Source organism: Ursus maritimus, unplaced genomic scaffold (assembly GCF_017311325.1).
Source record: "Ursus maritimus isolate PB19 unplaced genomic scaffold, ASM1731132v1 scaffold_24, whole genome shotgun sequence".
Lineage (NCBI taxonomy): Eukaryota > Metazoa > Chordata > Mammalia > Carnivora > Ursidae > Ursus > Ursus maritimus.
This window is the reverse complement of record NW_024424897.1, coordinates 20,759,559-20,776,449: the sequence shown is the minus strand read 5'-3', so window position 1 is coordinate 20,776,449 and position 16,891 is coordinate 20,759,559. Positions and strand designations below refer to the sequence as shown.

The window sequence follows — 16,891 nt, the reverse complement described above, 5'->3', positions numbered from 1 at the left end:
TAAAAATATAACTGCTTGGCTCAGCAGACGTTTCTGTTTTGACACATAATTGCTTATGAAAGAAACTGAATGCTGCAGGACAAGGGAGATTGGCAGAGGACAAAGCAAGGTCCTGCTGGTCATAATGTTTGCATTCTTGTTCCAGTGCTGGTACTAACTAGCTGTATTGTCTTCATCTAGTCATGCAACTCCTTTGGGACTTAGTCCTCGCTGTAGGGAAAAATAATAACCTGTCACTTCTACATCGAGTTGTCAAGGCCTAAACAATATGGATATCTTTCACTTTATAAACAGTAGCATTTAGTGCCAATGTGAGGTCTCCAGCTGATCAATCTTGGTTCCCAATAACTCCCTAATTGCCAAATGCATAACATTTTTAAATTGAGATAAAATTTACATATGTTGAAATGCAGTTTTGACAAATGCATATACATATGTAACCGTCACTCCAGCCAAGATATCTAACATTTCCACGATACCAGAATGTTGCCGTGCACCCTTTTTCACTCATTTCCTACCTCCCAAAGGTAAGCATTTCTCTGATTCTGGTTACCAGAGATTGGTATTCCCTATTTGTGAGTTTCATAAGTAAAATCACACAGTGTGCATACTTTTTAAATTTGATTTCTTTGGCTCAACATCATAGTTTTAATTTCATCCATGTTGTCACTTGTACCAGCAGGAGAGTATTTTCTTTTTTTCTTTTTTCCTTCCCTCCTTCCTCCTTCCTCCCTCCTTCCTCCCTTCCTTCCTCCCTCCTTCCTCCCTTCCTTCCTCCCTCCTTCCTCCCTTCCTCCCTCCCTTCTTCCCTTCCTTCCTCCCTTCCTCCCCCCTTTCCTTCCTCCCTTCCCCCTTCCTCCCTCCCTTCCTTCCTCCTTTTTTCCCTCCCTTCCCCCCTTCCTCCCTCCCTTCCTTCCTCCCTTCTTTCTTCCCTTCCTTCCTTCTTTCCTCCTTCCTTCCTCCTTCCTTCTTCCCTTCCTTCCTCCCTCCCTTCCTTCCTCCCTCCCTTCCTTCCTCCCTTCTTTCTTTCCTTCCTCCCTCCCTTCCTTCCTTCCTTCTTCCCTTCCTTCCTCCCTTACCATTAGGGTAAATGCACAGGAGCTACGAAATAAAGTGGCAATAAAATAATTGTTGTGCTTAAGATTATCAAAAAGTAAAACTTAAAAGAAAACTTTCTAAAGTGGTTATTACATGCTATAGCAGGGGGAGTGGGAGAGGAAGAAGCAGGCTCCAAGCAGAGCAGGGAGCCAGATGCGGGACTCAATCCCAGGACCCTGGGATCACGCCCTGAGCTGAAGGCAGACGCTTAATGACTGAGCCACCCAGGCGCCCCCATCTGACTTTTTTTACTTAGCATAATACCCCTGAGGTTTATCCATGTTATTGCAATGGGAAGATTTCATTCTTTTTTATGGCTGAATAATATTCCATATATGTACATAAGTTGTTTCTATAGCTTGGCTATTGTAAATAATGTTGCAATTAACATGAGAGTGCATATATCTTTCTTTTTTAAAGATTTTAATTTGAGAGAGAGAGAGAGGGAGAGCAAGAGGTGAGGACGAGCGGGAGGGGCAGAGGAAGGGGGAGAAGCGGGCTCCTGGCTTGACAGGGAGCCTCACGCAGGCTGGATCCCAGGACTCTGGGATCATGCCCTGAGCTGAGGGCAAATGCTTAACCAACTGAGGAGCCCCTGGGAATGCATATATCTTTTTGAGTCCGTATTTTCATTTTTTTTCAGACAAATATACAGAAGAGGAATTTGTGGATCATATTGTAGTTCTATTTTTAATTTTTTGAGGAACCTCCATACTGTTTCCCATAGTGTCTGCACCAATTTACATTTCCACTAACTGTGTACAAGGGTTCCCTTTTCTCCATATCTTGCCACCACTTGTTATTTCTCATCTTTTTGATACTAGCCATTCTGACTGATGTGAGATGGTATCTCATTGTGGTATTGATTTGCATTTCCCTGATGATTAATGATGTAAACATCGTTTCATGTACCTGTTGGCCATTTGTATGTCTTCTTTGGAAAAATGTCTATTCAGAACTTCAGCCCATGTTTTAATTGGATTGTATTTTTGGTATGGAGCTGTATGAGTTCTTCATACATTTTGGACATTTGCCCCTTATCAGATACATGATTTGTAAATATTTTCTCCCATTCAGTATGTTGCCTTTTCATTTTTTTGATGATTTCCTTTGCTGTGCAGAAGCTTTTTAGTTTGACATAGTACCACTTGTTTGCTTTTGTTGCTTTTGCTTTGGGGATCAAATTTAAAAAAATCATAGCCAAGACCTATATCCAGGAGCTTCCTGCCTATGTTTTTTTCTAGGAGTTTTATGGTTTCAGGTCTTATGTTCCAGTCTTTAGTCCATTTTGTTTTTATCTTATTCTTTCATTTGGAAGATACTCCTCTGTTTCTTCATCTTGCTTGACTCTCTGTGTTGGTTTCTATACAGTAGATGAAAGAACCACCTGTCCCAGTCTTGAAGGAGTGGCCTTATGTAGGAGATGAACCTTGTCGTTCAGCCCTGCCCTGGCTCTTGATTGTGTTTCAAACCCCTGTGTTTGTCCAAGTAGCCTATTATATTTTTAATAGCTCCCAGCAGTTAAGGATGTGCCAAGACCTGTCCGTGCCCCAAGGGGGAGGATCTTGGTCGGCATCTAGACCAGATCCTTAGGCATTAGCTTTTTAAAGTATGCAAATATATACAGTCCGGTGGGACCGTAATCATAGGCTCCACTGGCCAGCAAAGCCGGGTGACCTGGAGGTGTCCTCTGAGCGGCCGTCACAAAAATAGGGGCTCCAGATGAGTGCATAAGCCCTTTTCTGGGTCATACCACTGCGATGGAGCAAGGCAGAGACAAGGACCAAGATGGTGTCCATAGTCTAAGTTCCTTGAGAGCAGCTCCACAGAACCGCCTCCCCAGTTGCCACAGTCCTGTGGAACCCAAAAGTGCAACCCCTCCCCCACAGCCAAGTAATCAAGGGGTGTCCCTTAGGCAGCAGCTGAAAAAACAGGGCACCAGACAAAAACCGGGGCACCAGACGTGTGTGAAGTTCCCTTTCAGGGGACACTGGTGCTCTGAAGTGCTGCAGAGCGTAAAGGTGAAGATGGCACCCACCCTCTGGGGTCTCTAGAAAGGATTACAGATGTATGTTTAATTAGAAATCTGCCCCTCAGGTGCAGCCATGATGATTAGCTAAAGGCCTCCTGGAAAGACCAAGCTCTTGGGTAAGAACACTTCCTCCTTGGTTACAGTCCTGTGGGACACATGAACATAAGCTTCACTGGCCACAATAGGTGTCCCCTTGTAGCACGCCCCAAAATCGGGGTGCCAGACAGGGTTCTGAGCTCCTTCCTGGGTGACACGGATTATTACAATCCCATGGGACCAGGAACACAAGCTCCCCTGCCTTCCAGAGCCAGGTGATCCAGACGCATCCGCTAGACAGCTGTGGCTGCAAAACCCGGGCACCAGCTGATTATAATAAACGCTCAGTTCAGGGAAATGCTCCAGCTGGCGAGCGCGCCGGGGAGAACGCCAAGATGGCGCCCACCAGCCTGGGGTCCGTGCGGTCCCTTCAGGCTCCTCGGTGTGTGTGGAGCAGTGCCTGCCCCTCGGCCACCCACGCTTCACCAAGCGGGAGCGCCTCCTTCCCTCGAAGTCTGGCCACCGTCGGCTGCCTCGAGCTGGGCCCTGCACCGGTGAGTCCAAGCGCGAGCTCCTTCCGAGCCCTTTCTCAGACCGCTGTCTCGTGGGGCTTGGCATGCGAGCCCCCGTCGGTTTTCAGGATTGGCTGTTTAGGGAGCTTGTCTCCGAGTGCGTGTCTGAAAATTGGGATCCCCGATGTGGGGTTTGAACGCTTAGCTACTCAGGGAGAGGCTCCGGGTTTGGCGTTCTCTCCTGGTCGCGGGTCAGAGGTGGGAGGGTTGGGGGGCTGATGGCCAGCTTGTGCGCCCGCCTGTCCTACCCGCTGCGCTGGCCTGGTGTGGCACTCAGCCCCAGCCGTTAGGTTTCTGTAAGAGAAAGTTGTTCCCGGTGTAGCTGTAGACCGGCGCCTCTGTGGGAGGAGGGGCGTTCAGGAGCTTCCCGGTCGTCGCCATCTTGAACCAGAGCTCGAAAGTGATTTTCGGAGGACGCTTTTTATCAGCCTTCTCTACACGTGTTTTTATTTTCCTTTCATTTTGAAAGTGGTTTTTACAAACTATAAAACTCTGTGTTAATAGTTTTTTTTTTTCTAAATTTCCAGGACCTTTAAAATGAGATTTGATTGTCCTCTGACCTCCGTTTTTTTTCTGCCTAGAAGTCGGACGTTCTTTTTCTCTTTGCTGCTCTCTGTTTAATGTGTATTTACTCCTATTTCTTTTAAGGTGTGCTATTGATCTTTTTTGTTCAACAGTTCGACTATGGTATATCTAGGTGGTGTGTGTGTGTAGGTTGTGTTACCTGTTTGGGGCTTGTTGAGAGTCTCCAATTTGTAGGTTAATAAGTTGTATCACCAAATTTGGAAAAAATCAGCTTTTTCCCACCCAGTTTTCTGCCCTGTTTTCCTTTCATTCTGGAACTCCTATTTCATAATTGTTGGGTCACTTGGTGCTGTCTCACAGGAGGCTGCTCGGATTAGTTCATTTTTTTTCAATCCCTTTCTCTGTTTTAGTTTTGATAATGTTGATCTGTCTTACGATTATTTTGAATTATCTTACTTCACTGATCTCACTCCTAATTGGCAATTTCCCATCTGGTATTACGGCCATCTATTGAATTCTGTATTTCAGATTGTACTCCTTAGTTCTAGAATTTTTATTTGATTCTCATTTAAATAATTTAAATTCAATTTAGCTTGTTATTTATTAAATAAAAATTTATAATTTCACTTTTCTGGTGAGTTTCTTCATCTTGTTAACTCTTTTCCTTTCCCATTGTGTTCATCTTTCCTTATGTCCATGAAAATACTTATAATAACTTTTATAATAATATTATAAAATTCTTGTCTGCTAATTCTAATATCTGTGTATCTATGGACCTGTTTATATTGGCTGATTTTTTTTCTTTATTATGGATGACATTCTCCTGCTTCTTCATATCTGGCACATTTTGTGGGTTTTTTTTGTTTTTGTTTTTTAGAGTTATTTATTAGAGTGAATGATCGTGCATGAGTGGTGGGAGGGACAGAGGGAGAGGAAGCAGACTCCCCACTGAGTGTGGAGCTCCAAGTGGGGCTCAGTTCCACAACCTGAGACCACAACCCAAGCCAAAACCAAGAGTTAGTTGCTTAACTGACTGAGCCACCTAGGCACCCCAGTTTGGCAACTTTTAATTATATGTCGTTCATTCTGGATGATACATTTTAGGAAGTCTTGATACGTTGTAGAGTGCTGAGTGTTTTGTTCTGACAGGAAGTTAATCACTGGAAGAGTCTCTTGATTCTCTCAGGCTTGGTTTTGGACTTTTCTAGGGTAAGTATAATTTGGTATGTTCTTTACTCGGCTTGTGATTTTTTACTCTTTTGGTGTGTCCTTCTGGAACATCAGTTGAATGCCAGTGGTACCGAGAGCTTTGTCATCTCTGGATGTGTCACTCTGTTAGGGTCTCCATTCAGCTCTTTATCCCCCAGCAGCTACTGTTAGCCTCACGGAATTTTATCCTGCATACCTGCAGCCCAGCCCTTTGCCAAGTACTTGGTTAAGAACTTTTACAGACTGGTGCACCTTCCCTCATACATCTGCTTCCTCTTTAGAACACTGTTGTGCAAATTCCAGCTCGCTAACTTCCCATTTAGATACAGAGTTGTGCCTCAAACTTGACATATCTAGAGCAAGAATACAGTATTTCCTTTTTCAGTTCTCTCTTCCTTCTCTGCTCCTGTGCTCGGTTGGTGACATAACCCCACTGCCTAATCTGTCGTTGACACCTTCTTCTCTTTCATATCCCTTTGACCACCAGCTCCAGTCAATTTGTCTTTGACTATGTCTTTCTCCTGTTTACCACCATGGCAGCAATCTTAATTTCTTAATTGTCCTCAATTTTATGGTATCACAGCACTTTACTAATACTACTAGTAGAACACTTATATTTTTTATTATAATAGAGTGCCTAGCATTCAATAAATAATTGTTAATTGTACGAAGGAATGAATGGGTATTGTGTTTGTATCTGCCTGACCTGCTACACAGTCTGCTCATTTTGAGCAGGGACAATAAAATATAGGGCACATAATTAGGTATTTAATAAATGTTTACTAAGTGAATAATGACATTATAAAGTTACTAATTTTTTTGCATAAACACATCAGGTCATTGGGAGTTGATATGTTAGGTCTTCATATCATGTTCAGTTCTTCCCAATTTACCTTAAACCATTTCTTGGGAGGACAAGTCAGGAAAAGTCTATTTGCAAGTATGCTGATATAGTGGACCATCTTATATCCAAGGCCATTTAGTTTCTTTAAACAACAAGAACAATAAAAGCAAGAAATATTTGTACAGTCACCATTTTTAGTTTTGCAGATGTTCTTGGTTCTTAAACTGCTGACTTTTGGAGTTAAGTACATTTAATGAATTAATAGGAATAAACAAACATAACTGTAGACATTTGTGCTATGCCAGAGATGTAAAATTTATTAGTATGATCATGAGGAAGTTCCTCAGTTTCCAGAAAGATACCACCCAACACTGGAAACAGAATTCCCAAAGCACCCACAGAAAGGTAAACTTTATTATGGAGGAAATGAAAAACTTTGGGAAGCCAATAGCATCCACCTATTCAAATTGCCCTTGATCGCTAATATCTACCACATGGCCATTGAAAGTCTCTTCGTTTCTTATTGAGCCATGGTTGTCAGAGATAATGTCATCCTTGTTCCAACTTGGAAAGCAGAAGCGATGAGTTGCAGGTACTGAGACAGGTGAATGCTAAAGCTTCTGGGTTGATTCTTTCAATGTCAGGCACGGAGCGAAGTAGACATCATTCAACAGCCCCTTGGGATGCAGGGCTCACAAGAGCCCTGAGTGAAGGTTGTGAGGTTGATGGTCTCCAGGCCTGGGGTGGGGTGGCTGGAGTTGAGCAGGAAGCAGGTGGGCACACAGGGCTGAGGAATGTGGCAGGGTGGGGGGCAGTTGTCACAGCAGGTTGGCTCCAGTAACCAAGTTGTGTGTGGGCAGGTGCTAGGCAGGCAGACTCCGCACCGGCAGCATTTTTCAGAGGAGCAGATGGTGGTGGCGGGGCCGGTGGGGACACTGCAGCAGCACGGAACACAGCAAGCCATGACGCTGGGAATCTGTGTTTTTAATTGATTTAGTTGTAACGACAGAGAGGCGTCTAAGGTGTGAATGTCTCCTCTTGCTTTGAGGCTCTTAAATACCCTCCCCAGTGGGTGTTGGTCCAACCAGAAGGCTTCTTTCCTGGTTCTTGTTTATATTAGTGTACCCATTATCCTTTGACTGGTTTGACATTTAGATGCTTGTAAAGAGTCTCTATTCTCCTAATTAACATTTATTTGAGTTCCTTGCTAAATCTGAGCTGATTACTCTTGCTGTTTGTGACTGGAACACAAGCTTTATGACGTATCACCAAAAGCTTCTGCTATTATAATTCCAACACCAGATTTTCTGGGGAATATTGCACAATAGTATACCTGTAGTATGTAGATCTTATCTCTAGTGCTGGTCTAATGTTTATTCTCTTTGCCTTTATCTGTATCAGTTGGCCTGATGATGTATTCTTGTTTGAAAAAGTTGAACTTAAGTTTAGTAACTTTCTTTTAGCTTTGGCACTTTAAAAAAATTACTTAATTTTTTGTTGAGATGTAATCGGCATGTAACATTGTATTAGTTAAGTGTTGGGGCTTTTGAAGATCATACATTAATATGGAGAAATGCTCTACTGAGAAACTTGGGCAGACTTTGAAAAGACCTATTATTCCATTTTTGACTATAAATATTATATATTTAAAAATTTGGACAAAATAGAAAAGTATAAAGAAAACTCACTTATAGTTTTATCATCAAGAGAAAGTCTCTTTGAATATTTGTGTATATCCTTCTAGTCATTTTTCTATACATTTATTTATTTTGTTATGTTACTGGAATCATACCTACTGTTCTGTAACTTGCCTTTTTGCCTAAAATACATATTTTCATTATCTTGTAATCATAAGTGTATTTGATAATGTTATTCTTAATGTTTCCTAGCATTCATCATATAGTTATACTTCTAAGTTACTTAAAAATTTTATATGATTGATCATTTAGGTTATTTGCAAGGGGGTAATTGTGGCAGTGGTAACAACTGTGGATAGAAATCTTTATGCACATTTCTGATCATCTCAGGAACAGAAATAATTGTAGGTAGAATTATTGGAACAAATATTAGTTAACAGTATTTGAAGGCCTTTGATATTCATTACCTACTGCCCTTCAGAATGGTTCTTTTTGCCTCTATTTATGTATTCCCACCAACTGTATTTGAGAATTGCTGTTTCCTTATACTTTTTGATGGCTATTTTATCTTTATTTTTTTATTTCTTATTTTTTTAAGATGCATATTTTATTTTAAAAGTGTTTGCCAATTTAGTGGCTAAAAAAATGAAGTGTCATTACTGTTGTATTTGTATTTTTTTTATAACTAGTTAGGTGAGACATTCCTTCATGGGTGCATTGGCTGTTTATCTCTCTATTGAGAACTGGCTTGCTTCATTTCCTTCATTCACTGCTAAGTGTGGGAAAGTTGAATTTGTAGCTTAGATCTACGTTCTAAGTAACAGAATAATTCAAGACCATGCTACTAATATTCACATGAAATACTACCAATAGAAAGCGACGTTAAAGGCCCAAGTTAATCTGTCTACATTTGATTTTATTCACTTTTTTCCCCCCCAATGTAGTACATTTTCTCCCCAAATCAAATGTATCCATAGTAGCAAGGACCTGGTCTCTTTAGTTCCAGTACACCGTTTGGGCTTCAGGCATGGTTCAGTATTTAAGAGGCAACACAGTGTGGGCTTCGGTCATCCTGTCCTTCACACCACTTCCACTCAACTTTGACTCACTCATTCTTCAAGCCATGATTCTCCTCAGTTGTTTCCTATCTCGTCCTTTAAGTATACCTGTGCATCTGTGCACAATGGGGGGCATGTCTGTGTGGTTTCCCGGAAGGCGTGTAGATTCAAGAGGACCACATTAGGAGATAGAAAGCTCTTTCTGGTCCCAGTCCTGCTCATTGACTTCCTTGTTATGGCGAGTCATTCACATTTTACAGCTTCATTTTTCTCCTCTGCAAGATAAGGGTCATAATATCTACATTCTTCTGCTTGGAAGATTATTGTCCATAGACAACCATAAAGTGCTACACAATGGTAAACATTATCCAAGTAAGCTGCAGATCAAATTCAAAGTAAGAAAAGAGGAAAAAACAGTCTAAAGAAGAAAAAAAATAGCAGATAAGTAAAAGAGCAACCTTGTAGGAAACAGCAGGCATTTATCCGAAGGTTCATACCTACAATTAGAGAAAACAGCTGGTACAGAAATTAATAAACTTCAAATTTTAAAAAAGTTCTCTATGACTCTGCTTGGAAGAAAGGATTTGTAATCTCTGCTGGTGTCCTTGGACTTCAACCAGATTTATCTTTGAGTGACTACCTGCCAATTGCTCACTCTTTTACTTAGGACTGATGAACATTTTCAGTATTTTAAAAATAATTTAATAGACATTTATGGAGCAGTTCCTATGTGTCAAGCACTGTGATAAATTTTGGATATACAGCAGTGAACAAAATCGACCTCTTTTTTGCTCTCGTGGAACTTGGAGTCTGATGGAAGGTTTATCATGCACATATTATAAGTTGCTGTTATTATACATTATGATAGGAAGGGTTATAGAAACATAAAATTATAAGCAGAAGGAAATTATTTTGACATTTAAAAAAAAGGTACAGAGGGGTTTGCAGACTCTCACAGAATTTCGTGACAGAAAGAGATCTCTCTCATTTAGGATGCAGTGTTACTTTGAGTCAAGCTTATAAAGATAAATTGTTACTGTTCTGTGTAGAATGTAATGTTTCCATAATTCTAAATAATATTTGAAGTTATAGATTAGAAACAGTTGTAAAGTAATAAGTTTATGATAGCAAACTCATCTCTTTTATTGAAAAGACTTGTGATACTTTATTAAAATTTTTTTCTTTGCCATGGACTAAGAGACCTGGGAATAACTCTCCTTTGTTTATAAATTAGAGCAGTGAATCCTAGAGAGGTGAGCTAATTTGCCTTAGATGGCCTGGTGACTGACTTGTTATAAACTAAATATAGGACCTATTGAGATGGAGCTACCTTTTTTGTGGTTTAACCTGCAAGTTTTAAAGTATGTGTCAGAGATACTAAACATTTTATTTTTAGAAACAAAGGTACCTTTTTCCTTTAAGCAAATGCAGGAAAAACATGGTGATTCTGATTAGATGGTAGATTTTCAAATTGCTGAAAATCTATATACATACACACGCACACACGAACGTGCCCAGTTTTAATTATACCATCTATAGTCAGTGGGGCTGTGGGGAAGGAAAAATGCTTTCGCTACCCTTGAAGGTCTTCCAGCTGGCCTAAGAATTATATTTACATGAGACAGATTAACAGGAGAAAAACAGCATAGTTTTATTACGTGTACATGGAAGGCCAATAATGAAATTGAGACCTAAAGAAATGACCAAGGCAGGCAGTTTTTTTTTTTTAAAGATTTTATTTATTTATTTGACGGAGAGTGAGAGACAGCCAGCGAGAGAGGGAACACAAGCAGGGGGAGTGGGAGAGGAAGAAGCAGGCTCCCAGAGGAGCATGGAGCCCGATGCGGGGCTTGATCCCAGGACCCAAGGCTCATGCCCTGAGCCGAAGGCAGACGCTTAACGACTGAGCCACCCAGGCGCCCCATAAATAAGTAAAATCTTAAAAATTTATTTATTTATTTCCAGAGAGAGAGGGGAGAGAGAGTGAGAGCATAAGCCGGGGGAGTGGCAGGCATAGGGAAAAGCAGGCTCCCTGCTAAGCAGGGAGCCAGATGTGGGACTCGATCCCAGGACAATGGATTCACGACCTGAGCTGAAGGCAGATGCTTAACTGACTGAGCCATCCAGGCGTCCCAAATAAATAAATTAAAAAAAAAATAACCAGATGTGAGAGAAACTTGAGAGCACTCTATCTTTTATCTTTACAATCCTAGCACAGATATGGTGCCTGGCACAGGGGAAGCACTCATGAAATACTGGCCAAATGAATGAGTGAATGGACTAAATCTCTTGTTGACGTTATTGTAGGTTTTGTCCCATGTATCCCATGGCTGGTGAGTTCTGTTCATTCAAACCACTAATAAGCCTGTGAGATCATCTGAGAAATCCGTCTCTGGAGAGACTGGCAGGCACACCAAGGACATTGAGAAGCATATTTATTTAAACGCATTTACTTCTTCCCGTCCTTGCCTTGCCTTTTTTCTTCTTTGCCTTTATTCTTTTGGTTTTAGCTCAGTGCTTTCAGATTTTGACTTGTGCCATTGTATATGAATGACACATATATACATTATATATGTATTACACATGTATACCTCATGATATGTGTTATATATGTATTATATATGTATTCTCTCTCTAAGGCTGGGTAAAGGATAATCTCAAGATAAAATTAAGTAGGTTGCTAAAAACAAGTAAAACTAAGTCATAGATTAAATCATGTGTATTTTTTTTAAAGATTTTATTTATTTGACAGAGAGAGAGAGAGCACAAGCAAGGGGAGGGGCAGAGGGAGAGGGAGAAGCAGATTCCCTGCCAACCAAGGAGCCTGATGTTGGGCTCGATCCCAGGACCCTCAGAGCTGAAGGCAGACGCTTAACTGATTGAACCACCGAGGCACCCCATTAAATCATGTTTAATCAAGGCTTTAGCTCTAGTTTTCAGCTCATCACCTGAAAAGTTTTGGCATTCTGTTGATCACTGGAGTTGAATTTCTGTGCCAAGGACGGTGGCAAGTAGAGATATATTCCTAGGGCCCTGCTTCTAGAGTTGACCACTGAAGTTCTCTTTAAGGGAAAATGAAGTTGAAATCAGTAGGCCCCCTAAATGACTCAGATCTTAGAACCGAATACCTGCCACTTTTATTTTTTTTTTTATTTTTTTTTTTATTTTTTAAAGATTTTATTTATTTATTGGACAGAGATAGAGACAGCCAGCGAGAGAGGGAACACAAGCAGGGGGAGTGGGAGAGGAAGAAGCAGGCTCCCAGCAGAGGAGCCTGATGTGGGGCTCGATCCCATAACGCCAGGATCACGCCCTGAGCTGAAGGCAGGCGCTTAACCGCTGTGCCACCCAGGCGCCCCGAATACCTGCCACTTTTAATCTGTGAGCCAATAGATCCTTTTCTGTTACAATTGGATGTGATGATTTTGTTAAAGATTCTTACATTTTTTTATTTCTCTTGCACATTTGAAGTTGATGTTGTAACTGTTCAGTCAGCTTCTGGCTCTTAGTATTGGAGCCTTTGTCATATGGTAGAAAGAATTGGACTTTAAAATCAGACATACAAGGAGCTGAATTCTGGGTTTCTTACTAAGTAACTTTGAGAATGTTGAGTATTTCTTAAAGCTTCATTTTTCTCATCTATGAGTGATGTTTTAAGAATTATGTGAGTTAATAATGTGATTTACCCAGCAAAGTGTAGGTAAATAAATATTGGCTCACCTCCAAATTGTATTTGGCTGAGGAAAAGGAGAGAACATAAAAGATAATCAATTTGAAGTTAGCAAGTTAGCTAGTTCCAAGCGTTCTTCTAATAGATTCTTTTTTTAAAGAAAATAATCATTTTATCTTTACCTTTTTTAAAATTGAAGAAATATACCCAGAACTCTAACATACACAAACAACATATCTTGCCAGAGAAATGAAGTTTATTGGAAAACCCATCAAGAATTTTTTTTCTCTATGAAAATATCCAGTATAAGAAATGGGATCCAGGAAGCAACATGACCAGAAAATATAGTCTGAGCTCTTAGAGATTTCAGTAGTATTTTGATAGTAGATGATGTTCACCTGCCCAAATGAACCAAATGGTTATTCAGCCAAATAACCATAAAAAATTTCTTGATTTTTTTTTCTTTCCATTAAAATGAGAGGTAGGTTTTCCATATCTGAGCCATCTGGTTTGCTTCAACATCTGATAAACTGCCGAGGCAAGTGAATTCTGAATAGGCAGCTTCTGGCTTCTTCATTGTCAGGCACGGAGCAAAGTAGACATCATTCAGCAGCAGCTTGGGATGCAGGGCTCACAAGAGCCCTGAGTGAAGGTTGTGAGGTTGATGGTCTCCAGGCCTGGGGTGGGGTGGCTGGAGTTGAGCAGGAAGCAGGTGGGCACACAGGGCTGAGGAATGTGGCAGGGTGGGGGGCAGTTGTCACAGCAGGTTGGCTCCAGTAACCAAGTTGTGTGTGGGCAGGTGCTGGGCAGGCAGACTCCGCACCGGCAGCATTTTTCAGAGGAGCAGATGGTGGTGGCGGGGCCGGTGGGGACACTGCAGCAGCACGGAACACAGCAAGCCATGACGCTGGGAATCTGGTTGCTCTTGGTTTCTTGGAAAGATGAGGTTTCTGAGGTACAAATGTCTCCTCTTGCTTTGGGGCTCTTATATACGCTCCCCAGTGGGTGTTGGTCCAACCAGAAGGCTTCCTCTCATTTTTGTTTATCCCACCCCTCTTCACTAAGATTCTCTAATCAGTTTGGTATTTACTTGTCCATTAAGAGTCCTTCCCTTATTAAGGTAAATCATGTTTTTGACTCATTGACTTGTCATTTTTGTCATAGAATGATTACATTTTCACAGGGTCCTGGAATGCCAAACCTTATATGAATTATGGATAATCAGTGTGAGAGACAATTTAGCTATAGTTTCAGAGGCTATATTCTTTTCCTTGTTTTTCTACCCCTTAATTTAAAATAATATGCATAACATGATACAATTTTTAATTACTAATTTCAGTACATATAACTTAAATGGTTAATTGGACCATTCTCTCAATAAAGTCAATAAGGACATGGCTACTTATAGATGAATGTTGCATATATGTATTTCAGACATACTTTATTTATTGAGGCTATAATTCAGGTTATCTTGAGTAAGTGGGGTGATAGCCAGAATGGAATAAGATGAAACCCCTTTTCATTTTTAATCTATTCCAAGTTTCTGAAGGTTGTATTACTCTTTTTTTTTAACAGTCTTTACTCAAAGTTATACCAATCTTATAGTGAAATATGTAGTGAAAATGTAAATTCACTGGGAAGAAGGATCCACTCAGTTGCTGACTTTTGTTAAGTGTACCGTCAAAAGGGGGTGCCTGGGTGGCTCAGTCATTAAGCATCTGCCTTCGGCTCAGGGCGGGATCCCAGCGTTCTGGGATCGAGCCCCACATCAGGCTCCTCCGCTGGGAGCCTGCTTCTTCCTCTCCCACTCCCCCTGCTTGTGTCCCTCTCTCACTGGCTGTCTCTATCTCTGTCAAATAAATAAATAAAATCTTTAAAAAAAATGTACCGATAAAAGAAAATCACCTCATCTTTATTCATTTTCAAATGAATGCTATACTAAATTTAAAATAAATTGAAACAAGGAATAAAAGGAGAAGTCCTAAGATTCACAAAACACCAGTAGGTTCTGGAAGTGGATCTGACCCAGTGTGATTTAGAGCTATAGAAATCCTTTTTTCATGGACCTACTTCCTACTGTGCGTATTTGTTTTTATATCTTGGATCTTCAATTAGGTTGTAAATTCCTTTGAGGAATGCCTTTTACAGCATTCTTCACCTCAATTGGCCTTGATTTGCTGGAGTCTAGGTTGGCAGATGAGGAAGTTGGAATGAATAATCTCCAGGGTGTACAATGTTCATAGCAGCAATGTCCACAATAGCTAAATTGTGGAAGGAGCCGAGATGCCCTTCAACAGATGACTGGATTAAGAAGTTGTGGTCCATATATACAATGGAATATTACTCAGCTATCAGAAAGAACGAGTTCTCAACATTTGCTACAACATGGACAGCACTGGAGGAGATAATGCTTAGTGAAATAAGTCAAGCAGAGAAAGACAACTATCATATGATTTCTCTCATCTATGGAACATAAGAACTAGGATGATCGGTAGGGGAAGAAAGGGATAAAGAAAGGGGGGGTAATCAGAAGGGGGAATGAAACATGAGAGACTATGGACTATGAGAAACAAACTGAGGACTTCAGAGGGGAGGGGGGTGGGGGAATGGGATAGACCGGTGATGGGTAGTAAGGAGGGCACGTATTGCATGGTGCACTGGGTGTTATACACAACTAATGAATCATCGAGCCTTACATCGGAAACCGGGGATGTACTGTATGGTGACTAACATAATATAATAAATAATCATTTAAAAAAAAAATAATAATCTCCAGGGTGTAATATCCTGATTCCAGCACCTCCACATACTTCCCCTTGATCAGCACAAAAACGATTCAGGTAGTAGAATCTAAATTACATAATTTGTTGGATGGCAAGTTGTTGTCGCGTAAACACGAATATGGATTCTTTAGTGGGGTGTTTCTAAGGGGACATTACTGAAAACCAACTTGGCCTGTTTAAAAGAGAAGAAACCTGGCTGAGACAAATCAGTGGAAACTACTAAATGTCATTGGTAAATAAACCATGCATTTTATGAGAAGAAGAACTCGTTAGTGAAGTTGGCTTGACTTTTGCTTACAATATTGATATGTATCACAAAGCTTACCAATAAAAATGGAGGTTAGAGCCTTCTAGATACTTTACATCTCTGTGATCAGACTGTTTCTTGCAGTGTCCTTCCCGATTCTCTACTTCTCAAATCCTGCTCATTCCTCAAGCATCAGCTCAAATATCTCCTTCATGGCAATTTTAGGTTGTTCTTCTAGATGTTTTCGTTCTTTGCTTTCACAAAGTATGCTGCCTGTCTTTTCATTTAGACCTCGTTTCAGTCTGATATATATTATGGCTTATCATTTATCTTTGTCTTCCTCACTCCTGTGCAGACTCTCTGAAGTGGGAATTATGTCTTCATTTTCTTTGTCTCTGTCAAGTACCTAGGTCATAGTAGGCATTTGATAAATGTGTATTGATTTGGATTAAATTACAAATTAGAATGAAAAAAGGTGTGTATTTATTTTTAGAATAGCCCCTTATAATACCAATACTAATAATACTAATAATAATACTTTACAGAAGCAGAACAATTCATTTCATTTGTGAAGTGCTTTTATACTTGTCAAAACAGTTTTACATTCAAAGCTTCACCTAAATGAGTCAATGAAAAAATATGGCTAAGCTCAGTCTTTGGGGTCTCTTCTGTATGTGGATGTTTAATTGCCAGTTTCTCAGAATCTTTAAAAGGAGATATGTGAGGTAGTTACTTAAAGAGGCAGGGGAAACATTAAAATTAAAAGTAGGTGCTGACCTTGGAATTTAAAATGATTTTAAGCTTAGAGCTTAATATATTTGACTATTCAGGCAATTTTCTTCATGTATGTACATATGCTTGTGAGTCCTCTTTTTTTGCCTATGAGATTTATGTTGATGTCATCAGATAGTGTCATTCTGCTGGGCATATTTATAGGCTTATGATGTGCACACGTGTCAAGAATTGTTTGGTAATTACAGCGTTAAACACGAGACAGCACGTGGGTCGTGGCGCAGTGGTGTTTATTTAGTTTTAAAGTGAGGAGGTCCATGACAGCATTTATTTGACTTCTCACTGGAAATCATCGTTCAAAATATAGAACAATTTTGCAAAACTGAAGGCACAGGGTCAGAACATTTTCTTCCAGAGCTTTTAATTAAAGACCATTGGTGAACGTCCC

At 40.4% G+C, this 16,891-nt stretch overlaps 1 protein-coding gene across 1 annotated transcript; it reads right to left on the bottom strand.

Annotated features, from left to right (window-relative positions):
* Positions 1-6,694: 6,694 nt before the first annotated feature.
* Positions 6,695-7,508, bottom strand: LOC103662061 (keratin-associated protein 3-3). The gene has a single exon (XM_008689716.2). It carries the CDS (start codon positions 7,278-7,280, stop codon positions 6,984-6,986), a length of 297 nt encoding a protein of 98 aa, XP_008687938.1. The 5' UTR covers positions 7,281-7,508; the 3' UTR covers positions 6,695-6,983.
* Between the last annotated feature and the right edge of the window lie 9,383 nt (positions 7,509-16,891).

Excerpts from the sequence above, each read along its gene's own strand:
- LOC103662061 (XM_008689716.2), bottom strand. The coding sequence starts at position 7,280 with ATGGCTTGCTGTGTTCCGTGCTGCTGCAGTGTCCCCACCGGCCCCGCC.